This window comes from Alnus glutinosa, chromosome 4 (genome assembly GCF_958979055.1).
Source record: "Alnus glutinosa chromosome 4, dhAlnGlut1.1, whole genome shotgun sequence".
Lineage (NCBI taxonomy): Eukaryota > Viridiplantae > Streptophyta > Magnoliopsida > Fagales > Betulaceae > Alnus > Alnus glutinosa.
In genome coordinates this window covers 11,578,532-11,605,545 of record NC_084889.1, presented here as the reverse complement: position 1 = coordinate 11,605,545, position 27,014 = coordinate 11,578,532, and the positions used below count along the sequence as shown (strand labels likewise).

Here is a 27,014-nt window from a genome sequence, read left to right as displayed (position 1 = left end):
TATTTATGTGTCATCAGTGACATTTGTTGAAATATGTTTTGTGTTTGTTAAATGACTTTTAATAAATTATTAGAGATATATAATTCAGTCAGCTAAGTGTTATTTCCTAAGTTTTTTCTATGCAACCACCCACCCATATGGTTATATAATTGGCGGTTAGGGGCGGTTACTCTTTTGCTCTTAAAAATACAAAATTGCATTTTAGAAAAACTTAAAAACTTTATTTTTCAACCCATTTTCAAACACGCTCTAAACTTAACATTAATAGGCTTGTTTTCTGGCTCTCTTATTTATTTTTATTTTTTTTCTATCCAAAAAAAAAATTACTAAATTAGAACGTTAATAATTAACTTTCCTCACAAAACACTCCAAAAAAAAGCTTTAAAACTTCTTTCAATTTTGAATAATATATATATATATATAACGCAAAAACACTTTTTCAATTAAAATAAATAAATAAAACCTGTTAAAAACGGTTATCAAATACCACCGCATTTCTCGAGTCAGTTTTCCTCTTGGTCCTCTCCCAACGGCTCTCCCAACGGCTAGTGGGCACCTACTCCACCTTCTTGTTTCTGCACGAGAGATTATCTTCCAGTGTTTACCCGGAAAAATGTCAGCGCAACAACTCTCTACCATCGCACTCATTTTCTGTGTCTCCCTCTCTCTCTCCCTCTCTGAACCAGAAGAAGACTTGGCAGCCTTACTAGCCTTCAAGGCCTCCTCAGACCCTTCCAACTCGCTCTCTTCCTGGCTCAACTCGTCCGACCCGTGTTCCGCCCCCTGGCTCGGCGTCGCCTGCGACCCCACTACCCATCGGATCACCGGGCTCTTCCTCGAGGATCTCAACCTCGCCGGTACGACTCAGCCGCTGACTCAACTCGCCCATCTCAGACACCTCAGCCTCAAGCGCAACCTCCTCTCTTCTTCTTCTTCTTCGCCTCTCAACCTCTCCTCGTGGCCACACCTCAAGCACCTCTACCTTTCCCACAACCGCTTCGGCGGAGTATTCCCTAACGGAATATCCCACCTCCACCGCCTACGACGACTCGACCTCTCGCATAATTCATTCTCCGGCGAAATTCCGCTCAGCCAGCTGACTCGGCTACCGCACTTGTTAACTCTCCGACTCGAATCTAACTCGTTCACAGGTGATCTAAACTCAGTTAACTCGTCCTTTTCTTCTTCAATCTCGGATTTCAACTCCTCTAACAACAATCTCACCGGAGAAATTCCAAGATGGCTTTCTCAGTTCCCGGCGAGTTCGTTTGCCGGGAACAAGCACCTCTGCGGCAAGCCATTACCATACGAGTGCTCTAATCTAACGGTCGACAGTGGTTCGAGAAAAGCTGATCACATTCGCACTCGGGGACAAAAAGATCCGCTGGCGCCCGTGTACATATGTGCCGATGCAGCGGCAGTGTTGGGAATAATCGTGGCCGTCACGTGCTGTGTTATCAAGAGGAGAAATAGCAGCGGGACCCACACGGTGATGGTACACGGGCTCGGGTTCGGGTTCGGTTCGGGGAAAACAAGTGGTACCCGTGGTAAAGGGGAGGAGAAGGAAATGGTGGTGTTTGAAGGGTGTAAAGGATTAGATGAAGTCGGCGATTTGTTGAAAGCTTCGGCCGAATTGTTGGGCAATGGGTGCATGGGGAGCAGCTACAAGGTTGTGATGGACGGTGGTGATGTGGTGGTAGCGAAGATGGTGAGAGGGAGAACGAAGAAGAAAGAGGTTGATGATTGGTTGAGGTTGATCGGTGGGATGAGGCATGGTAATATGGTGAGCCTCAGAGCATACCATCACTCCAACCATCAATTGCTTTTGGTTTATGATTTTCTACCCAATGGAAGCCTACACTCTCTCTTGCATGGTTTGTACTTCTTTCTTTTCTCTTGTTTGATTGTTACTCCATTACGCTTGCTTTCCATTATCAATTATTCCTGCAAAAATTCTGTAAATTCAAGAAGAAAAAAAATTGAGGAAAAAAAATGAAATGGGCAAAAAGAAGTTGAGAATTTTTTTTTTATTTAAAAAGAAGTTGAATTTAGTTAAAAAGTAACATTTTTTATTTTTTATTTTTACTTTTCCTATAAATATTCTAATTAAATCTTAATTTTTAAAAAATTTCTTTATTCTTTCTCCAATAATCATATCTTCAAAAATTTGTCTTTGCCAAACGGTAATATTTCTAAAAATTTGTCTTTTCCTAACCATTATATTTTTGCAAGTTTTTGTCCTTTTCTTAATGGTTATATTTTTAAAAAATTTGACTTTTTCTAACGGTCATATTTTAAAATTTTATCTTTTTCGTAAGAGTTATATATTTTTTATTTTTTTTTATTTACCGTTAAATCACTATTTGTCCCAAAAGCTTAAGCTGATAGAAAGAGGTATATTTAATCACTTAATCAATACTTTAACACTCACCCTCACATGTGAGGCCCAACACGTGAAATATTTAATTAAAATTAAAAGTAAATAACGGAATCAAGGTTCGAATTCAAACTTTTAACTATAATACCATGTTAAATTAACATTCACACAAACCAAATGTTTTTGTTTTTGTTTTTGTTTTTCTGCCCTTTGAAACATGCAAGCTGTTAACCAATTTACACAAGTTTTTCCTTAGATTGTGTCCAAATTAATATAATAAAATAAAAAATAAAAAATGGAGCGTAATTAATGCATAATTAAGTGTCATCAACAAAGTCTAATTTCTTCATTCGTGCTACATTAATGTCAGGAAATCGAGGACCGGGAAGAACTCCATTGGAGTGGAGCACAAGGATAAAAGCAGCCTCAAATTCTGCGCACGGCCTTGCATTCCTCCATTCTTACAACAAAGCCAAGCTCTTCCACGGACACCTCACATCATCAAACATCATCCTACTCGATCACTCCGGCACTGCTTGTATATCTGACGTCGGTCTCCACCACCTTTTCCCGGCCACCGCATCCTCCTCGCACGACGCCTACAAAGCCCCAGAACTCATTCTCAGCCAAAGAAACAACTTCACCCAAAAATGCGACGTTTACAGCTTCGGGGTGATTTTATTAGAGATTTTGACGGGAAGAATGGCAGTAGTGGAAGAGGGAGAAATGGATTTGGTGAAGTGGGTTCTTCTTCAACGCGTGGCAAGAGAAGAGTGCTGTCCATGGGAAGTGCTTGATTTTGAGCTGTTGGCGTACAAAGAGATGAAGTTGGAAATGATGGCTCTTCTGCAACTGGCTTTGCTTTGCGTCGCCCAGTCGCCAAGAGATCGTCCCAAGATGAGCATGGTGCGTAGGATGATCGAAGATATTCGGATGAGGGGTACTGGGGGAGAAGTTGGGGCAAAGTCTATTTTCAACGATTTATCTTTTGATTCTTCGCCGGCCGTCTCTATCGGAAACCATCTAAATTAAGCTATTTATTAATTACTAAGAATAATAATCCTTTTATTCACCTTTTATCTTTAAAAATTGAAGTGGTTTCAAAAAAATACCATTGAGTTTTGGATGCATCCATCACTATTAAATTTTGATTTAATCGTAATTTTAAATGCCAAGTGAATTATGGAGATAATAAAATGATGATGATATATATATATATATATATATATATATATATATATATATATATAGCATTACTTGCGTCCTAAGCATGAAGAATTTGTTGCAATTTTTTTTTTTTTTTTTAATTTTTTTTATGAGCAGTAGAATTTTATACAAATTAAAAAATCTTATTTCGGTGTTACATAAGGACTCTCTGCTTGCAGTTTACAAGAATTCTATTGTAAATTTATTGTTGCAAAAGGTATAGTTTAACACTGAAATCAAACACTATACCTTTATCTGATCATAGATTGTGTTCCTCTTTATCTTGATCTCTTTTGTGTTCTTGATCTCTAGGTTGGTAAAAAAAAATAAAAAAATAAAAAAAATAAAGGAAAACTTCACTTAATCATCTTCCTTAAATTTAAAAAATTTTAACCATCTTTCAAATTTTTTTCAATTTTACCCATTCATTAAGATTTTCCGTTAAAAACTTGATCGATCGAGAATAAAATTGGAAAAAAAAAAAACTAAAAAAATAGATATGCTAAATTGGGAATTTTTAAGTTTAAAGAATAATTACAAATGTGATGCCAATTTAGGAAAAGTTTAATAAAATTTTCCCATAATAGCAATACTAGGATAGGGGCAAATAACTACCAACCAAACCGACGGTTAGGTTATATAAATAAATTTTTAATTTCAAGGTTTGAATTTTGACTCTTTTGGCTCTATTTTTCTACCCTCTTCTTCTTCTTGCATGCCCTGCACTTCACAGTTGCTGCCCCGATCCAATTTACCCCCATTATATATATAATGCAACACAACAGTTGACAAAATGCCGAAATTAATCTCAAAGGTTGTCACAAAGTTTGAATGCATGCACGTATATAAACAAGTTCAAAAATTAATCTTAACCCACAATTAAGCACCAAATGGTACAGATCTTAGAGTTTAGTTTAAACTAGATTTTGCCAATTACAGGGAGGAAAGAAATTAAGAAAACAAGAACTAGCATGAATGCTCTCGATCATAAGAATGTGAGACAAAACAAGTTCTGCAAATACAACTCGACTCTGTGTCACAAAAAGAATTTGCTCTCTTTAGATATCTACACAACAAATTAATCAAAGTGACTGACCTATTGGAAATTTGTTTATACTCTTAATTTATATAACTTATTCTTCAAGACTTGTGAGATTAAAGAGAGAAGCTGCACCCTTTAGATCCTGTTCTTGATCTTGCTGGACCGAGTCAAGATCTTTCAACACGAGCTTGTCACTGGAAAAATAAAACCAACTAATTTTTGTGTGAGTAATTAATTATACTGCAATTACATACCATAGTTAATTATATTAAGGGAAAACAGAGGAAGAGGAACAGTCTGAACAGAGAAAGAGGAAGGCTTTAATGGGGGTAATTAAACTCTCACCCTTTACCTTAATTAGTCCATTACATTAATATTTTTGTTTTTGAAATGTTGGTAATTAATGTACCCAATAATTGATATAATTACCCAAAAACGTCGAAAACAGAAAAAGTCTATACGAGTACGTACCTGCATTGAACAGAGTCTTTGGCATCAAAAGCAGCAGCAGCCTCCTTTTCATCGAACACAAGAAGGGGCTTAATATCCTCGGACAAAGACGACGACGTAGATGCTTCGTTGTTGATGGAACGCAGGTTGTTGTAATCCTGCGACGAATGATAAGCGTGATCTGGAACGACGACGCTGCATTGTTCTTGTTCTTGTTCTTGATCAGTTGGAAAATGAGACACCCCGTACAGGCTGAGAGGATCCAGGGTGATGTTTTGGGCGTGATGAGTCGTCGTCGTCGTCGTCATTGCCATCGGACCCGCCAGCGTGGCTCGGCAAATGGAGAGCTGTTGAAGCACGAGGTCGCGCTCGGCCTTGTAATGTGCGATCTGGCGGTGCAGGCCGGAGAGGATGCGGTAGCAACCGCCGACGGGGTCGTTGGCGCGCATGTTGGCCTCGAAAATGATGGAGCTCATGGCGATGTGTTTCTCTTCGGGGTTGAGGTTCTTGATGATCTTCAAGATGTTACTGACACCGAAGAGTTTGTGGGCGTTGAGAAAATCCTTTTGTTGATGGGGAGGGAAGAATGGGGCGAGAGGACAATCCGGGGCGCATCTTCTGCGTTGGTATTTACATGCGGCGCAAGCTTGCGATCCGGTGGGGCTGTTGTGGTTGCCAGCCCTATTGTTCATCCCTTTCTAGACTTTAATTTCCATTCATTAAGAGAATATCGGCCTGTTTTACGCGCAAAGTTTCTGGCTTCTTGCAGTAAATTCAGCAAATAGGGGGGGAGATTGGAGGAGAGATTATAGGAGAGAGAGCGGAAGGAACGTAACCGACATGGCCTTCTGATCGACGAACTGGATCGATATACGTACTGGACACCCAGATAAATCAGGGACGTGTTAGCTACGTGTTTGTGTCATTTTCTATTTTTGAAAATCCAAAGATTTCAAAATCAGTTGTTGGTTTTGAATTGTTTAGATAATTTTTAGATTTTTTTTTTTTTTTTTTTTTGATAAAATCAAGAAACCCATTTAAATTAAATCTGAATCGTTGGAAAAATTATAGTTGTAATTTTTTTTTTTTTTTTTTTTTTTTATTTTTATTTTTTTTTTATGGCACTTAATTACACCAATTCATTTTTAGAAGGCCTACAAAGATGTAGGGCTACTTATAACAATATTAAAAAATTGAAAAAGAGAGAGAGTACGTAGTCATGGGCAACCGTCAATAGAGAAAGATGGGTGGCCACGCAACATCCCTAAGTTTGTTGTGGTGGCTGCTTGGCCACTGTAACCAAATCAGGGTGGTCATGTTGTCACCCCGATCTACTTAGAATGGCCATAGGATCACTCTAATTAATTTTTTTAAGAGAATAAGTTAGTTTTTATCCCGGCAAAAGTTAAAAACTTGTTATGTGAACTTATTAAAAAGAAAAGATTATTTTATATTTTAAGTTATTCATTAAGAACTACAAATTTTGAATAAATTACCTGGTGCAAAATTTAAAATATAGCTTGGCCTTCCTCTTTCTTTTTCTTTTTTTATTTCTTTTTTTTGAAATCAAGCCTTCCTCTTAAATAGTCTTTAAAAACAAAAAAAAAATAAAGGAAATTTGATTTCTTTCTCAAAAATCAAGTCTCCGTCTGATTGTTGCTCATATAAAATGTTACGATAATTTAGCATTCAATTTGAAATAATTATCAAGTAAAGAGTATGATTTAATCAAATTTGGATTTGGCTTAAAAAAAAAAAAAAAAAAAAAAACCTACATCACTTATATCGTAATTTTTAAAGGATCCAAATTTAATTATACGTTTTCTCTATTTATCAGAGAAACTTAAAACTAAGTTTTTTTTTTCTTTCAAAAATTGATTCCTAAATATTGTATTAATCATGGATGAGATTTACTATTTTAAAAAATGTGTCACATCTCACATGATGATGACTCATTATTTGAAAATCACTTTTGAAAAAAAAAAAAATTGAAAAGTAAATCATTTTCGGATCTAAAATCTTGAAAAAATTATAACATATTTGCTGTAATTTTTTTTTTACCTCACTTAAACCGTGTGATTTTAGTATTTAGTGTTTTTTATATTGTCGTAACTGATTCTAATCTTTCAAAAAAAAATCTGTTGTTACGTACCGAAATGAAATCGGGAAATGTTAAAATTACAAAAGTACATTACAAGTACACAACTCTAAGACACATTAGAAGGACCTCACCCCCAATGTAACGTTGGAATTATAAGTGCACTTATAATGCATGTGTCACAACCCAATAAAATCAGAGAGGAATGTGAACACGTGGAATATTGTTACTACCAGGTAATGTATATTCTTCACAATCATTTTATTATATTCACTTCTTACCAGTTAATGTGACAACAGTATAAAGTGAATGTAATAACTTCTTACTTCTTATCAATACTATTCATTTTGAATTCAAGTTAATTTATGTGATAACTGTGTTGTTAAAAAGTAATGTGAGAAAGAAGAAGAATCATAAATAAAAATTGGTTTTGAGGTGCATTGAATCGCTATTTTTAAGACTGCATTTGCCCCCACTCCATTAGAGTTTGTTAACAAGTTGCTAAAAAATCGTTTTTGGAATACAACAAAGCTTATGGATTCTATAAATAGCCACTTTGCAGAATACCAGTTTGGCTTCTTGGAAGATCCTGGATTAGGATCTTGCAGAGAATAAGCTTATCTCAGTCCAAGTTGTTGCAGCAGCTATTGAGTTAAAATTAATATGAAGAGAATTTACTAATCACAGTGGCTCCAGTGGTAGGCCAAAGTAGATATAAAGCACACACGCATATCAATTGAGTTTTTTCAGCTGAAAATTGCAGCCAACTCAAACTTAAGAACTCAGTAGGATTCCTACAGACAATTTATGAATCACAGTAGCTTTCAGGAGAAGAACCAGAATAGCTTCTACTCATAACTGGCCAAATGTAGGTTTATTGGAATTGTTTCTGCATTCAAACCAGTATCATGAATGATGAAACCAAACTGATCTTATTATGAAGCGGGAATTAGAAATATAATACCAAGATATGCAATTCTGAAAAACAACAAAGAAATGCCCATATTGATATTGAAGTTCAAAATAGCTTTGGCATTGAATGAAAACCAACAACACCATTGGTCTCAAACAACAATGAAATTAGAAACATAACCCTAAAATATAGAGAGACCCCGAAACCTTCTAAGGGCTATCAACTGCAAACACTTGAATGAAAACACAAACACTTTACATCCCTCTAATCCTATGTGCGGTGTTTAGAACAAACAAGAGGATAAGGAATTTTAGCAGCCTGCAAATAATTAGTGTGATTTGTTTGTCAAACCCACAAACACGATGCAGATCGAATAATGAAGGATTGAAGCCTCCAAGCAATCAGAAAGATGACTATTATTTTTCCATTGAAATCAAGGATGGCCACCCTCAGATATCAAGCGAAATGAAGTTATCAAACCCACTAACATCAATTGTCAAAGAGGCTTTTAAATACTTCAACATCAAACTCTTAGAATGCTTCAAAAGATGTCCGTCTCATCCATGAGTGTTGATAGCTTCCCAGACTAAATTCTTCGGAACTGGATGGGCAAAATTACGGGCCTGTATGGCTGCAGTCCGGAGTGTCCTGATTGTCAATACATTGGCCATCCAGAATGAGACACAGTTGTAAGGCAAATTATGCTTCTTGCATAGTTCCTTAACAAATGGAGAGACTTTCCTGAGATTGCGTCGAGGTAAACGGGGAAACAAATGGTGCTCAATTTGATACTGCAGCCCACCATGAAACCAATCCATCCAAGACGGGCACGATATATCCAGCGTGCCCATTGTCTGCTTCTCACACCAATCACCTCCAGTAGGCGGGCCAACATAAACACTGGATGAGAAATGGTTCAAACAGAACTGAACATGTTGAATTCCCGTGACCGCAAAACTTGCAAGAACAAACATTATTCTCTCACCCCAATTGGGTAAGCAAGAAACAAGAAAAGGGTACCAAATCCAATAAAGAAGCACTCCCAAGATCTCCTGGCCCCTATTGGGCACCCTTCTCTTTGATGACAACAGCAAGATCGATTGCGCAAACAAGTTAATCCTAGCAAGACACATGACAGGATAAAATGTCCAATGCTGGTAACTAACCAAGAACCTAGCAACAGAATCAAACTTCAACTTCCTCTCATAAAAGTAAGACGTAATCGAATGGAAGAGTTTCGAAGATACCACAAAGAAAGGAATGTGCTGCAGATCCGGATCGAAATCAAGACTGTTACAGCATATGTGATGGGCATTGTGGTTCTTCTTCCACCAGGCAATACTTATCCCAGCAAGGCAATTCCCAGTAAGGATCTGAGCGAAGCGATTGAATCTAGGAGAGGACATTATTTGGTAATGCCCAGAGTCATGTCCAAGCCACCCACTCTGAATCCAAAGACACCCCATCAAACCCCCACAAGCCAGATGCACCAACGTGCTATCAGAGAACAAAATACCGTAAACACTAACAGCAAAAAGCATTGCCACGGCGCAAAGCGTAAAGGATGCCGTGTGCCCCTTCTTTTCAAACAGGCCCATCTTGGAGAACTCTGAGACAAGTTTTCTGTAATCTTTGGATGCCTCCGATACAGAGTAATCTTGGAGAGAATACCCAGTAAAGAATTTGTCAAGATACTGCCAGGCAGTGCCGGGATGGTACGCAACGAACGCGTCCGTGACATCTCGGCCAGAGAAATTGAACAACGGAAGCTCACCGCCTGGGTGGTCTTTAGCCCAATCTGACACATCGTAGATCTTTCCCTGTATAGAGATCCACAGATCTCCTGCTTTGTTGTGCTTCGAAAGGTCTTCCTGTGAAATGTACCTCTTCGACTCTGCCATTGGCGCTGAACTTGAAGGGATTCAGAGAGAGATCTGAAACTCTCTCCCTCCAATCTCTCTTCTCTTCCTGCTGGCTTGCGAAAGGAAGAGGCTTTCCGAAGAATGGTTCAAGATGCGCCACAATAGTTTAAACCTTCTCGGCTTTTGGCGAAATTTCGCTTTTACCCCCATTCAGTTATTTAATTACTTCTCTCGTTTAGATTTTGGGAAAAACATTTAACATCAATTAATGGTTTAAATTTAATTTCATTTTTGTTTTTCCATTAAAAAAAAAAAAAACTTTAAAATTAAATCTGAATCATTTAAAATATTACAAAAAATGTACTGTATTTGTTTGCAACACCTGAGCCAAATTCGATCTCACCACTCGGTTCTATGGGATTGGGATTGGAATTTTGAAGGGTTGACAAAAAGGGATTATGAGAGATTTAATTTCAAATTAAAAAAATAAAAAATAAAAAAAAAATTGTATAATATTTTAATATTCTATGTAATTTTCTTGTTATCTCTCATTCTTTTTATTAGAATTTCTTGATTATTAATATAGATACAAATGCATCTCAATTATCCCCTAATTTATAATGTCACTTCAAAATTTCAAAAAATTGTACTTCTACAACTCTTAACAACTTTTTTTAAAATCAATCATTTGATATGTAATACCCACATGTAGGAAAACAGATCCAATTGTTAGTTTGAAAAATAATTGTTGAAGTTGTATAAGAGTTATGGCAAGAGTTGTATAACAATTATTTCCCATAAAACATGAGTTGTATGAAAATAAAATCATTTCTCTTATAGTGGGTCTTTGGCATTTGGCGAGAGACACACGACTTGCTCTCTTGCCGAGGGTCTGGAGACCCATGGTTAGGCTGGGGGTTTCTAGCCATGGAGCCACTACGGGTTTTATTTTTGTTTTTATTTGAATTATTTATCTGATTTCGAGATACTATTGTCATTTTACATCATATGTTTCACACGTGACTTATTTTCTAACGGATTTAACAAGAAATTCTAACTGAATGATTTAAGTGAAAGATATAGATAGTTTGGAGAGTCAATTGCACGTTTGGAGGACATTGCAAATTAAGTGATAATTTGATAATGATAAGTGTATTTTTTGGGGATAATTTCACTATAAGAGAAATGATTGTTGTACAACTCTTGACACCACTTCAACAACTTTTTTTCAAACTAACCATCGGATCTGTTTTTCGACATGTAAGTCCTACATATCAAATGGTTAATTTTTTTTAAAAAAATGTTGTTAGAGTTGTACAAGAGTTATATAGAAATTGTATAGAAGTTGTACATGTATCATATCTATATCTCATTTCCTATACATTTACAACTTATGTACAACTCTAACAATTTCTTTTTCAAACTAACCATTGGATTTATTTTCTACATATGGGTCCTACATATCCAATGATTAATTTTAAAAAAGAAATTGTATAGAAATTGTAAACCTATCGTATCTCGATCAGAATATTGGAGCTTTACAAACTTTTTGTCTACTTGGACTCTTAAATCTATACTCATCCTATAATTAGTTGTATCCTGATCAACTTAGAATTCAACATTGACATTAGATGGAAAAAAGCACAAAATAATTATGACTCATGGCATATATGTTTATGATTCAAAACAATAACCCCACCCTATGCCGCCAAATTTTTTTAAAATTTGAAATTTCTTTCTAAATTTAATATGTTTTTATGAAGTGAATATTATCTCTTCTCTCAAATAAAGAATAAGGAAATCATTAAAAGTTATGCTCCGTTTGTGTCAGCGTAAAATGATTTCTGAAAAATGATTTAGGCATTTTCTGATGTTTGGTGGGAGCGAAAATAATAGTCAACCAGAAAATGATTTTCGTTTGACCAAAAATGCTTAGTAAATTTCAGAAAATGACTTACGCTTTTTAAAAACGTAAATCATTTTCTCCAAACGGTAGACGCATTCGACCCTCTTTTAAACTACGCAGTTGACATTCACATTCAAGCAGTAGACCACCACTGGAATATGGCCAGTGGCGGAATTCGACAATGTCGGGTCATTGTCGCCGAATTCCTGCGACCAAAATCCTAGCACCTTTGCGGGAATCTGATCAACCCAAATTCCAACGACCAAAATGGTCGGATTTCGGCCAGAACGGCCGGATTCCCACTAGCTGGCTGGATTTCGCTAGGACGGCCGGATCCCAGTCGTTCTGTGCCGAATTCCAACCATTTTTGCAAGATTCTGGCCAGAACAGTCGGCTTTCGGCCTACTGGCCGGAATTCGGTCGTTTTGTGCCGGATTTTAGCACAAAAGGCTAGATGCCAACCACTTTTGCCGGAATCCAGCCAATCCAAATTCTGGCATTTATCTTGAATTTTGGCAATAGTAGCCAGAATCTGATAAAAGTGGTCGGAATCCTGCCGATCAGTGATGAAATCTCGTTACCGGCGATTTTTATATTATTTTACATTAATATTTATACGTTGTGAATAAAAATTGATTTTTATAAGTTAATATGATTGAATAAAAATAAAAAATAAAAAATATTTGTGATTATTCGTACGCGCTAAACACCAAAAAATGCTTTCGGCGATAAATATTTTTCTGAAAAATGACTTCCTTGAAAGTTGAAACTATTTTACGACAAAAATTATTTTATATTTATTGAAAGTAAATAATTAAAAAAAGAGAGATGCAAGTGATTTGAAAATTTGATCGGATGTGAATGATGGCTACGTTTGTTAGATATGGTATGAAAATTAGTAAATTGAATGGTAGTTTTTTTTTTTTTTTTTGTTATATAATATATATTGGTAAATTGAATGGTAGTTGGCCGGCCACATAAGCAACATTGAAATGTTGGATATGGTAAGGCAAAAAGGAAAACAACTGGCATTGAATGGTAGTTTTTTTTTTATTTAATTTATATTTTTTTAAAAGTTCTTTTTAAAGCTGGAATGAGTTTGTCGATGTGCCAACTCTGATTCACATCCAACAGGGTTTTAGAATATGCCGATTGAATATGCTATAGACAAGACCAAAATTATCCAGCTTCCTTGTTCCTTATCAGCTATCACAATCAATGGTTCTTTTTGGTATCTACAGTTTATTCCTCTCTCTCTCGTACCGCCTGCACATGTTGTGGGGATCAAAATGAAAAGATGATGATAGCACAATATTATCGAATGAGTCCAAAAAGCTTTAAAAGTTACTTCCACTTTTATATGCCAGGCGACATGGTTTTTCTTTATGTACAAAGCCAAATTTCTTTGATACACAACACCTCACATTTGGGTGTAGGCCTTAGTATGAGAATTAGGGCAAAGTGTTGGGTTTTGAAATGCAGGCTCTTTTTTATTTTTTAATTTTTAGCCAAAAGGCAGGTGGGAGACCAACATATAATTATTTTATCTAGAGGTGACCATAATAGCATCTGTCCACTGAGAACTGCATGTAAGAGGCCTAAGCGGTGGAAACAGCAAGCGTTCTCTCAAGTCTAATTGAATCATAGCCTGATACAGCCTCATTAGGGCATCAATGAGGCTAATACTAATAAGATTGAAAATTTTCGTTTCGGAAATCATAAGAGCCATTGAATTTTGTAATTTAATGGTTTAATTCATGACACATGACACATAGGACAATAAGACAAAATCCTATGATTTCAGTTTATCATAAATTTTGATTAATTAAGTGATTTACCTATTCTTAGCCCTATTTAATTAAGCCAACCATTTCAAATCTTCCACCATAGGGATCACAAATCATTCATGGAAGAGAAGAACCTAGGCAAAAGGAGGTTACCTTTCACTTTTGGGAGGAACAAACAAGCTTTATTGGACTTCAAACTCAACTTTTGGTGGCTTGCACTCAACCACAAGTCCACAAGTCCACAACCCACCCCCTTGTCAGTTCTTAACCCTTAACTCGATAACACCTTACTTTAACACGATGATCAATCCCTAAACATTCTAACATGTGTATGTTGTGTGACATCTAAAAGACTAAAACCTTAATAGGTGATTTTTTTTTTTTGTTTGCATTTTTTTTATTATTTTTGTTGCATCAGAGCTAGTTTAACTAAGAGTAAGCTTTAGTCTAGGGTAAAAGCTCAAAGTACAGCATTTAGGGTTTCCTAAACCGAGAAGGGTCCGGATTAGGAAACTAACATATTTGTGAAAAGAATAATGTTATATAACACATTTTTATCATACAACTATCACACAATATTGATATGATTGTATCAACCAACTCTTTGATTTTTTTATTTTGATTTTTGATTTTTTTTTATTTTTAATAATAATTGATACAATGGTTGGTTGGGACTGTCACGTTAGTATTGTGAGATAACCGTAGAATAAAAATGTACTTTCTAGCATTACTCTTAGGAAAGTGACTTATTTTGTAGGCATAAAGTTTGGACCTCGTTTTGAGCCTTTGGGTCAAGAGAATAATAAGAGTTTAGGGGCCTAATTAGCCCAAATATGGGTGCTCCTTTTTAAAGCTCACTTTGTATGAAATACAAAACCTCTTAGGGCTAGAAAACCCTAAATGGCCGGTCACCAACTCACCCTAGTCTCCTAATGCCCCCCCCCCCCCCCCCCATACACACACATACATATAAACACATTCGTGTATACATAAACATACATATATTTGTATTGAGACTCACAATGCACAATGAGCATCTCCTAAGCTCGTCAGATTCTGGAGGCTGGATTGGTGTGGAGGGTTGGGAACAGGCAGAAGATTTCAGTCTGGAAGGACAAGTGGATTCCCAATTTCGGAAATGGAAAAGCTCAATCCCCGGTGTCTGTTCTTCTTCCTGAAGCTAAGGTATCTAAGCTTATTGATCCCAGCTCTAACCAGTGGAATACTCATTTGCTCTATTCTTTGTTCTCTCCTCGAGAGGTGGACAATATTTGTAGTATTCCTTTAAGTCCTTTAAGGCCTCCAGATCGATTGGTATGGGCTTCGACCAAGCAAGGCATCTTCACTGTGAGAAGTGCCTATTATTTGGAAAAGAAAAGAAAAGAACAGGAGGGAGGGGAGAGTTCTAATGGGGGAATTAACAGATTATTCTGGAAGTCTTTATGGGCTATGAATGTCCCAGGGGTTCTTAAGAATTTTATGTGGAAGGTAAGCCTCAACCTTTTACCTACCAAGGACAACCTTTACCGAAAAAAGATTGCCCAGGATCCTTTATGTCCGATATGTCTTCGGGAGCGAGAGACCACAGGTCACATCCTATGGGGCTGTCGTTCTTCTCAGGCTGTCTGGCAAGAGAGCTCCAGGAAAATTCAGAAGATTTCCTTAGCTGAAGATGATGGAATGGCTCTATTGCAGGTTCTTCATGAGAAATTGGAAGAACACGATTTTATTCACATGATTCTGGTGGCATGGTTAATCTGGCTGAGGAGAAATTCCTTTATCTTTGATGGTCTGTTTTCTCCACCTTCTCTTCTAGTCCAACAAGCCCGTGACTCCAGGGAGGCATTTGAGTCAGCAAACATCCTTCGGGTAATGCCTGCTCCCCAGTTATCTCCAGTGACTATCTGGTGGTCTAAACCTCCATTTGGTTCGTTGAAGTATAATTGGGATGCTTCCTTGGATTCCTCAGGTAAACGGATGGGGGTGGGTATAGTGGTCAGAGATGAGTCAGGGGCATTTAAGGCGGCTTTGATTTCAACCGAGCCGTATATTTGTGATCCGGAGGTGGCCGAGGCTATCGCAGTATGGAGAGCGGTCCTTTTCGGTGAAGAGCTAGGAGGGCATCGAGCTATCTTTGAAGGTGACTCTCTCAAAGTGGTAAAAGCCATTAATTCTTCTGAGGTCTGCTGCAGGCCTTGTGGAAATATGGTGGAGGCTCTGAAGGAGAGGTTACTGCAACACCCAGATTGGACAGTGAGTTTTACACGGAGGGAAGCAAATCAAGTAGCCCATTGTTTAGCTAAGTATGCGTTGGAAGTTCATCACGAAATGGTATGGAAGGAGGGTTGTCTGCCTTTCTTACATGCTATTGTTAATGATGAGTTTTTGTAATCTTCCTATTCATTAATGATATAAGATCCTTTCTTTTTCAAAAAAAAAAAAAATTCAAGCTATAATCTATTATATTAGGAAGATAATTCATCTTTCACTTAAGATATTCTAATTACGAAATTAAAATAATATTATAAAAAATAATTAAAAATGAAGTTATATGAGTTTATACAAGTATAACTCATTTAAATGAGTTATACTTGTATAAACTCATATAATAATCGAGCATAATCTTGTGTTCAAGATCGACTCATTTATTGAACGAATCGAATTCGAGTCAAGTTTATATAAATGGGTATCGAATGGCTGAGTTGTCGACTTAACTTGTTCATTTACAGCCATAAAGGGAGGGTCTTTTATAATTTACATCGATAAATGCTACAGTTATTTAAACTTTTACAAAGGGAGCTTTACTAACTGATGTGGAATCCGACGTGGTGTTTTCTCAATTAAAAAACTTAGAGACGCGTAGATTGACATGATATCTCTTTATAGTTCATGTCAGTGTACATTTTTTTTAAAAAAAAAAAAAAAAAGGCTGCGTTCTTTCTCTCTCCAAGCTTTTCATTTTTTGGGGAAAAAAAAAAACTGACTGTTCATCTTCCTGAATCTTCCTGCTTCTTCATGTACGACCTCCCTTTTAGATCGTGCGGTCTATCTCCAACTTTTTCATAGAAGAGAAAAACAATACTGAGTTCATCATGGAGTCTTCATTTTCTATGGGTGACTCTCACTCTCCAAGTTTTTCATTCTCTCTCCAAGCCTCTCTCTCTCTCTCTCTCTCTCTCTCTCTCTCTCTCTCTCTCTCCAAACTCTTCCTTTTTTAAGAAAAACCAATGGCAATTTTGGTTTTTCTTCTTGTTTCTCTCTATCTCTATCTCAGAAATTTGTTCACTCCCAAAACTACCCACACACAGGGCTCTGAGGACATTATCTGCTCTAACCGTTCTGCAGCAAGAGAGAGACGATTAAGCCGAGAGCAAGAGAGAGTGTAACGACCCAAGGAAAATTGCTAGCCACATCTACGCTATCACCTCAAAATGACTAGTCAATTTAGAACTTTCCTAGAATCCTTTATAAATCCCAGTTTCACCTAATAAATAGGCAATGTGGGACTCAGCGCTCATGATTGTCTTTATAAACCACCCACTTTATGTGGGCTACTCATCTTTCCAATATGGGACTGATGTGCTATAGAGAGAAACCGAGAGAGAACCAAAAAAGAGAGTTTATGTCTAGCGGTTGAAGGCCGTGGCACCACCTTGCTGGTACACCGACCACCCTGCTGCTGAGGAGAGAGAGAGGCGTTGTAGTTGTGGCAGAAAGCTTGGAATCATTTTTGGTAGGTAATTTTTGGCGATTTCATTAGGTCGTGTTTAATTTTTTTGGTTTTCTATAGTTTTGAGTTTTGATTGATTGGGTGTTTATGACTTTCAATTGGTGGTTGATTTTCTATGGGTGTTTGTTATCGATGGTGGTTGATGGCCGATTGAGGTTGAGGTGGCCGATTGTTCTCGATGGTGGTTTTCTATAGTAACTTGAAGCATATTTACATGACATAAGAAAATGTGTTCAAGCACGAGTTTGGGTTAATTCTGTTTGGTGCTGCTTGGCTGGGTTTTGTCCGAATTTTTTTTGTGGTGTTTTGTTTCTTTGGGTTTCTTTCTTCGAATTAGTTCGCTTCCAATTCTAAATTTTTGGTTTTCTATAGTTTTGAGTTTTGATTGATTGGGTGTTTTTGACTTTCAATTGGTGGTTGATTTTCTGCGGGTGTTTGTTCTTGATGGTGATTGATGGCCGATTGAGGTTGAGGCTTGATTTTGGGTTAATTCTGTTTGGTGCTTGGCTGGGTTTTGTCCAAATTTTTTGTGGTATTTTGTTTCTTCAAGTTTCTTTCTTTGAATTAGTTCGCTTCTAATTCTAAATTTTTTGAGGTTTTCCTTTCAATCTAGGATGTTGGTGTTTGGATGCAAAAGCAAACTGAGGAAGAACATAAGCGGAAAGTTTTAGGAATTGCAATGAGTTAGCTTTGTCCAAGGAACTGAAGCAGAAACTTGAGAGGAAGGGTCAAATGTTCAAGCTACCCCATGTGTTGGATTGAAGATACTCAGAGAGTGGAAGAGATATAAATGTTCGTCTAGAACTAATGTGTTGCGAGTCTGCTGTCTTGCTAACTAGTCTGGTTGTTTTGGTTTACTTTATCGTGTGCTACTATATTTTCGTATACATGCAGACCAGATGGCTCTCACAGCAGTAGAGATTTGTTGATGGAATTTTTTTTTTTTTTTTTTTTTATATCATTCAAAATAATATTGTAAATGTTGTCACAAAAGCTGAATATGGCATGCTTGAACACATTTAACCAAATGAAATTCATAAGATAATTTGTACAGTTTGTTTCTTATATTGCTTCCACTTGTCAAATTCATTTATGCTTTTAACTTTTCCTATTTCTTATTTATTCCATTTGTTCAAATTGTCAATGTGTGGGTTGTAATTGTAAATGGTTTATAGAAAAACCATTAAAATGGATTCTTATTACTATGTTTTATCTTCCTTCTGCACTGTTGGATCAGTACTATTTCCTTGTTTGTTTTGTGTCCTACTTGATTCTTGATAAATTGCAAGGAAAGAAAAGAAATGGATAATCTAAAATGTTTGATTTTTGTTGTATAAGACTTGAGAAAAAAAAAAGGGGGGGGGGGGGGCCTATGATCAATTTTGCATAGTATTAATATGGCTAGTTCATACACATTTGAAAAGTTCATAACTAAGAATTTCATTCACATATTCACTATTTCTTACAATCATAAAAGGAAACAAAATGCCACCAACATCCATAACTGTTAAAAACAAAATACATCAATGTTCAAGATCAAAACACAACAAACTTCAACACAAACTTCATCTTCTTGTTAGGAGATATAATATTCATTCTTTTTACGTTTAGCACATTCTGAATTTGCCCATCGTTAAAAGGTCGTGTTCCATTGAATCATCCTTCCTAAGGAGTCCAAAAACAAGAGAAAGTTAGCTAATATCACTCAAATATCTAAAAATACAATAAAAAAAAACATACAAAATAATATATAGACCATGTACCAACCTAATATAAACTCATATGATCAATTTAGTTATTTCTGAAAATGAATTAAGATGACAGAATATTGGCATGATGCTTGTTATTGCCTCGTTTACAAATAACCTTGAAATCTTATATTTTCCTTTTGCTCATTCCATCTCTCAATGTGGCAAATATATATATTTTTTATAAAAAAGCTTCAAATTCATGAAAGAAATGAGGACATACAATTCCATGTGCAAAGCATCAATGATCATTTATTCACCGTAACTTAAAAACATAAATTGTACCTGAGCAACTACCTTGTCTTGAGTTCCAATTATATAATCATGTTGTGAATCGGCTATAAAAGGTAAGATGGCTTCATTTAAATTCACTTCATCTTGTTGCTTGGGAAGTGTTTTATTGAGATATCATATATGTACATAAACAAGTAGTAACAAGTGTTACAAAACACATGAAAAAAAATATTTAGAATATGCACTTGCTTTTCGAGCAAGATATACAAATAAAATAAAGACCAACAAATAACTTGTTTTTGTCTTTTCTTCTATTGTATCTTTTTGAATTTTAATTTTTTAACTACCTTATTTACAACAGACTGTATTCGTGTTGACCGCCGCCTCCCTTTACTTTTTGCAACTAAAGGACTCCGTAACTTATCACATTTTTTAGGTCTTCCATGAATTGCTTCATTACAAATGGAATATGCACCTGGAAGGTGATGAGGATGTGGACTACTTATATTGCTTTCACCCATTGACTCACTCTGAAGCAATTCCCCCTTTAATTTACGTACACTAATCTTCGCCTTCATATAGGTTTCATTAATGTCTTTCGATGCGATCAATGCTACTTCTAAAAAATCATTGCACAAATCGTTATATTTTTGTGCTTCAGGGTTGTTGGTTTTTAATTACTGACTAAATTCTGTTGACAAAAAGGTTACTGTAGTGGGACACAAATTACTCAGAAGACTTTCAGAATAATCTTGCAAGAATATTGTTCAAGAAAGGAAAGAGCTGAATTAAAAGAAATATTGTAAGAATATTAATCAAGAAATGCAAAAGCTAAACAATGAGAGTATCGAAGAATATTAATCAAGAAAGAAAGGTGATGTAAGACAATTCGAGGAGGCGCCTCGGAACATCGATGGTATTATCTCGGACAATATCTGAGACGGAGATTCTGGATTGGCACATAGCCTAGATGTTTTGGGAGTTGTCTCGATAAAGAGCCGAGATCCAATCTCGGCAAATAATCGAGATCCATTTCGATCCCACTCGGCAAATAACTGAGACCCAACTCAGCGAATAGGAGCAGAAGACTTTTGTGGAAGGATCAGCCGAGCGAATTTCCTGGAGAAGCAGCCGCGCGGATTTCCTAGAGGATTTTGTGCTGATTTCGTGGAGATTTTGTTGACCTTCTATATTTTCTTTTTGTATTGCCATAACGTGCTTTTCCTTAAATAAGGTGATTTCCTTGTCAATCAAATCTCCTTTAATTAATGAAGATTTGCTGACTCCTTTATTATTGTTTATTTCCTTTACAAGCCTTTAGGACTTTACTATAAATAGGAAGACAATGTAAGAAATGGATGATTATTGATTATCATTGAATTGAAGTTTGTTTTTTTTCCCTTCAACTTGTGAGTTGAACGTTTGTGCTTGAGAACACAGATTCTCAATCACGTCTATTCGCTTGTGCTACGTCAATTTACTTGAGGAATGTTAATGTCCCACTGCTTCGGTTTGTCTCGGGAAACACACCTAAGCATATTTTCGAGAGTACGGTTGGTCACCTCGGTCTGTCCGTTCGTCTGCGGGTGGCAAATGCTGCTGTAGTTGAGGGAGGTGTCGAACCGCCGCCACAAAGTCCTCCAAAAGTGGCTAAGGAATTTGACATCTTGTTCCAAAGTGATGGATTTTGGCACACCATGCAACCGAACCACTTCTTGGAAGAAGAGATGGGCTACGTGGGTAGCATCTGGGGTTTTCCTGCAGGGGATGAAGTGTGCCATTTTGAAGAACCGATCAACGACTACAAAGATAGAATACATACCTCGTTGGGTCCTCGGAAGTCCAAGCACGAAATCCATGCTTAGATCTTCTCAAATGGTCTTGGGCACTGGCAGAGGAGTGTAGAGCCCGATATTTTGCGTACTTCCCTTCTCGGTCTGACACACATGGCACTTCTGCACAAACTTGTCGACATCTCGCTTGAGCTGTGGCCAATAATACCGATCCGAAACCAAGGAAATGGTTTTGTCCCAACCCACATGACCACCAAGTCCTCCTCCATGTAACTCTCGCAATATCTGTTCTCACAAAGAGGTTCGGGGAATACAAAGTTGATTCCCTCGGAACAGATATCCCTCTTGAATGTGGAAGTCGAAGTTCGGCTGCTTCGACAGGCATTTCTCCCAATCTTCCTTAAAATTTTCATTCTCACAATATAGAGCCTGCAAGTTCTCAAGACTAGTTATCTCGAACTGCAACGTCACAAGTAAGGTCACTCTTCGGCTTAAGGCGTCCGCCACCTTGTTCTGTTTTCCCGACTTGTGCTTCAGTACAAAAGTAAACTTCTGCATGAAAGCAATCCATCGGGCTTGCATCTGATTCAAAGTGTTCTGTGTGTTGACGAACTTCAGAGCTTGGTGATCATTATACAGAACAAATTCCTGATGAATCAGGTAACGCTCCCAATGCTTCAGGGCTCGGATCACTGCGTAGAACTCAAGCTCGTAGGTTGTCCACTTCTGTCGAGATTCATTCAGCTTCTCACTGAAGAATTTGACTGGCCGACCCTCCTTTGACAACACTGCCCCAATCCCTACAATGGAGGCATCACAGTCTACTTCAAATAACTTCTCGAAGTCTGGCAATGCTAGGACCGGTGTTATCGACAGTCGCTCCTTGATCACGACAAAATTGGTTTCCTGTTCGTCTCCACATCAGAATTGCCCCTTCTTCAAACACTCGGTAAATGGAGCTACCAAGCTATTGAAATTCCGAATGAACCTTCGGTAGAAAGTTGCCAAGCCGTGGAAGCTTCGAAAGTGTCCGACAGTAGTAGGTGATGTGGTCGTTTTGTGTACAAAAATATCAATAATAAAATTACCACTCGCAATAGTACGAATCCTTATAGGATAGGACTATATTGAGGGTGTCGAACCTCAAGGACTGTGTATGAATGTTATCAAGCTTTTCAAGATTAAATATAATTTAATTAAAAGATGTTTGATTTGATTTTTCTAAAAATAAATATAAAAGTAAAAAGACATAAATGTAAAGAGAAGAGTGATGAGATAAAGAATAGAAGATTGATTTCACCACTCACCGCATAACAATAGTCAATCATAAATTAACAAGGGAAATTCATACTATGCATGATATAAGGCTCGTCTCACTCGAGTAGTTAAGAAATTACCTCTAAAGAATAAGTATAATCCATCTTTGGTTAGCACGGACTGTCTACCTAACCACTAAGATGTGGTACAACCTGTCTTTCCTAGGTATGGATTAGCTACGTCTTTAATAGGATATACACAATCAATGGAATAGTATAACCCATCTTCAGTTGGTATGAACTGTCTACCTAAATTACACTAAACTAGGGTGTAGTACAATTCGTCTTTCCTAGGTATAGTCTATCTAATCCTCTTGATCATATATCAATTAAAACCGTTGTATAACAATCATTCACATAATTACAGAAAATATGAAGGATTGAGTTCAATCAATATAAAAAAACTTTCTAAGACAAAATGAGAAATTCATAATGATTGAATATAATAAATATTAAGATCAATTCTCACAGTTATACAACCATCATGCATATAGAAAATCTCAAATTAAAATACAATTAAACCATCGTTACTTGAAAAGAGCTACATCAACACTCTAGTACGAATTCAGCCGCTCATCGTGGTGCTGGGATGGCTTCCTGCCATGGTAATCTCCTCTTCAACTTGCCAGGCATCCAATAAGAATTTTCTATCTAAAATTAAGCTCAAGCACAAGCACAAACACATTCTCTTGAAGCTTAAATGTCTATTTATAGAGACTAGGAGAGGCCTAGAAGCTCTTGGAATTCCAGAAAAATCATCTCTTGAGTCTTCTTGTCCAAGTAGTAGGAAAATGATTCCAAATTCGTCCAAAATTGTGGTATTTTATTGCGGGGAAATTTAGGCATAGTAATATTCCGAATTAGGGAAAATCTATTTCTGACATATTTGTTTCATTTTTTATAAGCTTTCTAACGACACCAATTTCATTGAAATCCAATATTTGAACCAAAAGTTATAATCAAAACACTGAGATATGTGCAGAATCAAAATTTGAATCCAATCCAATTTTGACTCTTATTGGAGAAATTCCAATTTAATCCTTCACTTGATTTGATTAAACTTAACCACATCATATAGGTCTTCTATTATGATTGGTTAAACTTAAACATATCTTCTAGGTCTTCTCAAAGTGTGCTTTAAACCCAAAATTAATGAAATTAATTGTATCTTTATTTAGGGATAATTACACTTAACCCCCCTGATTTATCCACGGTGTGGCGATTTACCCCCCAATGTACCAAAATTGGTACATGACCCCCCCGAACTTGCCAACGTGTGGCAAAATCAACATTCCGTCCAATCAACCGTTCGTTTGGACGGAAAATCGGTCACGTGCAAGTCACGTGACCGTTTAAGACAGAGACCCTCCCCAAGTCACGTGACTTGCACGTGACCGACTTTCCGTCCAAACGAACGGTCGATTGGACGGAAGGTTGATTTTGCCACACGTTGGCAAGTTCGGGGGGGTCATGTACCAATTTAGGTACATTGGGGGGTAAATCGCCACATCGTGGATAAATCAGGGGGGTTAAGTGTAATTATCCCCTTTATTTAAAACCTGAAAACATTAAAACAACACAAAATCAAACAAATAACAATGCTAAGGAATTAATATATATAAGTTAATGGGCTTGAATGCGCAACATTCGACGCTTATCAATAGGGGTTGGCCACTCTCAAATGGCTCGGACCTTCTCCTCATCTACTTGTATGCCCTCGACACCTACAATAAATCCGAGGAAGAACAACTGTTCCATGAGGAAAGTGCATTTCTTTAGATTGAGGTATAGTTTGTTGGCCCTCAACACACTCAAAAATTCTCGTACCTGCTCCAGATGCTCCTTGATATTTTGGCTATAAATCAGGATATCATCGAAATAAACTACAACGAATTTACCGATGAAAGGCTTCCGCACTTGATTCATTACTCGCATGAACGTGCTTAGTGCGTTTGAAAGCCCAAATGGCATCAGCAACCATTCATAGAAACCCTCATTCGTCTTGAGGGCTGTATTCCATTCTTCCTTCGGTCGGATCCGAATCTGGTGATAGCCGCTGCGCAGGTCAAGTTTAGAGAATACCTTGGCCCCGGTCAGCATATCTAGCATATCATTTAGCATAGGTTTGGGGAACCGATACTTCACAGTGATTTCGTTGATGACTCAACTATCAACACACATCCTCCAACTCTCATCCTTTTTCGGTATAAGCAGGGCCAGTACGGCACAATGACTTAGGCTCTCCTTGATCAAACCTTTTCAGATCAGGTCTTCCACTTGATCTTGAAGAGTCTTATGCTCCTCAGGACTCATCCGATAGTGGGGTAGGTTAAAAAGACTTGCTCCCGGCACCAAGTCAATTTGGTGCTGAATGTCCCTCATGGGAGGCAACTCAGCTGGCGCGAGATCTTCAAACTCCTCCATCATCTGTCGTATCAATCTCGGAATTTTTGCCTTTGAATCCGACTTGACACCTTTAACTACCAGGGTTAACATCGTCTCGGCAGTTTTCACTTCCTCCATAAACTACGCTTCTTCGAGGGTAAGGAAAGACTGTCTGACCGTCGTGGTACTCTTTTGAAGTTCGTTATTAGTCCCGATAGGTACTTGTATGATCTTCTTCCCGTGCCACCAAAAGAGGTAGACATTGTCCCGACCCTTATATGTGGCATCTACAACGTACTGTCACGATCGTCCAAACAACACATGACAGGCATCCATCTCTACCACATCGCATGTAACCTCCTCTCGGTAGGACTGCCCGATTGAAAAAGGTACTCGACAAGTGTCCGTGACTTTCGTCTCGACTCCCTTCTTGATCCAATTGATCTTGTAGGGGCTCGGATGCTTCTCGATTTTTAGCTGCAACGCGACAACTAATCCCCGAGAGACAATATTCTCGCAGCTCCCACTATCAACGATCAGATTGCACACCATATGATTGATAGTACAACAGGTCTTGAAAATGTTGTGCCATTGCGTTGGTTCTTCAAGCTTCGGAGCTAACAACACTCTCTGGACCATGCAGTTGACAAACTCTCCATCGTCACCTTCGGCAAATTCTCCCCCAACATATTCACCGAGATCATCTTCGTCGGCATCTCCCACCTCCTCTTGTTGACATCCATCCTCTCCTACCAAGTCCACCTTATTCACTGGGCATCGGTTCGGGCACTCGTTAGATTGGTGATCCGGTTGACCACATCTGAAACACTTTCCGAGAATGGGTCTGGCATATGGATTGCTACTGTTTCCGTCGATAGCCTTTTCCCGATGTGGAAAGGACACTCCTTTAGCCGCTTGGGTGTTACTACTCTCACCTTGGAACCTTCAGGGCTGTGAACTTTGTTGCTGGTTCGGTACAACCTCCAAGTGAACTTTCTTCTCGGTCTGCTTAAAAGCTTGTGATCGACATAGTTGACACACCATTTGCATCTCAATCTTCATGGCCAGTTTTATTGCCTCGGATAAATTCCACACCGTATGTAAAGAGACTTGGTCTTGAATAGCCAAGCACAACCCATCGATATACCGAGCTACTTGCTGTCCCTCCGTCTCCGATAGGTTATTCCAAGAGTCCAAGCGATAGAAATCCTCAGTATAATCCGTAACCGACCGTGATCTTTGTCGGCAATTATAATATTGCTAATACAACATCTGCTCGTAATCTGGGGGCAAGAATCGAACCTTCATTAACTTCTTCATCTTCAACCACTTTCGAATCGGTTGCTTGCCTTGTTCCTAGCAGGCAAGTGCACCTCCACGCAACTTGTACACCACCAACTTCACCTACTATGCCTTCGGTGTCTGCATGTAATCAAAGAAATTCTCTAGTTTGAGAATCCAATCAAGGAAGTTCTCGACGTGGAGATGACCATTAAAACAAGGCCGGTCAATTTTTACCCAAAAATTATGGGAGTTTTCCGGTCTTCTTCTACCGCCAACTTCCTTCCGGAAGTGGTCGCTTCCTCACTTGATGACTCTTCGAAGGTTTGATGCCTTCGTTGAGGTCCAGGGCCACGTTCTCCTCCAAGATGGCCACGAGCCTCTTCGTGGACGCGATTTTGGAGGTGTTCATGGTTCCTGTTGCTGTCAACTTCGAATCCGACAACTACTTGCTGTAACGCTTCAAGTGTGCGTTCCATGCGAAGAAATTGCTGATCTCTGGCATCTATGGCTGCCCAAAGGGCCTGCACTCCATGTTCTTTGCCGTCGGAGCGATTGCCGTTGTTTCCGTCATTCGCAATCAGACCAGGATAGTCAAGGCTTTGATACCAATTGATGTAGCGCAAGCGAATAGACGTGATTGGAAATCTGTGTTTTTAAGCACAAACATTCAACTCACAAGTTAAAGGGAAAAAACAAACTTCAATTCAATGATAATCAATAATCATCCCTTTCTTACATTGTTTCCCTATTTATAGTGAAGCCCTAAAGGCTTGTAAAAGAAATAAACAATAATAAAGGTGTCAGCAAATCTTCCTTAATCAAGGGAGATTTGATTGACAAGGAAATCCCTTTATTTAAGGAAATACATGTTATGGTAATTAAC

The 27,014-nt window shown here is 37.7% G+C and overlaps 3 protein-coding genes across 3 annotated transcripts; 1 reads left to right on the top strand and 2 right to left on the bottom strand.

Moving 5' to 3' along the window:
- Nucleotides 1–612: 612 nt before the first annotated feature.
- On the top strand, nt 613–3,575 carry LOC133866958 (probable leucine-rich repeat receptor-like protein kinase At1g68400). The gene is made up of 2 exons (XM_062303623.1): nt 613–1,874; nt 2,748–3,575. The coding sequence occupies exons 1-2, from the start codon at nt 614–616 to the stop codon at nt 3,407–3,409; spliced, it is 1,923 nt and encodes a 640-aa protein (XP_062159607.1). The 5' UTR covers nt 613; the 3' UTR covers nt 3,410–3,575.
- A 918-nt stretch (nt 3,576–4,493) lies between these two features.
- LOC133865330 (LOB domain-containing protein 22-like) lies at nt 4,494–5,909 on the bottom strand. Its single transcript, XM_062301717.1, has 2 exons — nt 5,097–5,909; nt 4,494–4,819 (listed from the first exon to the last, which is right to left on the bottom strand). The coding sequence occupies exons 1-2, from the start codon at nt 5,765–5,767 to the stop codon at nt 4,717–4,719; spliced, it is 774 nt and encodes a 257-aa protein (XP_062157701.1). The 5' UTR covers nt 5,768–5,909; the 3' UTR covers nt 4,494–4,716.
- A 2,240-nt stretch (nt 5,910–8,149) lies between these two features.
- On the bottom strand, nt 8,150–10,098 carry LOC133866880 (acyl-lipid (9-3)-desaturase-like). Its single transcript, XM_062303535.1, has one exon. It carries the CDS (start codon nt 9,985–9,987, stop codon nt 8,644–8,646), a length of 1,344 nt encoding a protein of 447 aa, XP_062159519.1. The 5' UTR covers nt 9,988–10,098; the 3' UTR covers nt 8,150–8,643.
- Between the last annotated feature and the right edge of the window lie 16,916 nt (nt 10,099–27,014).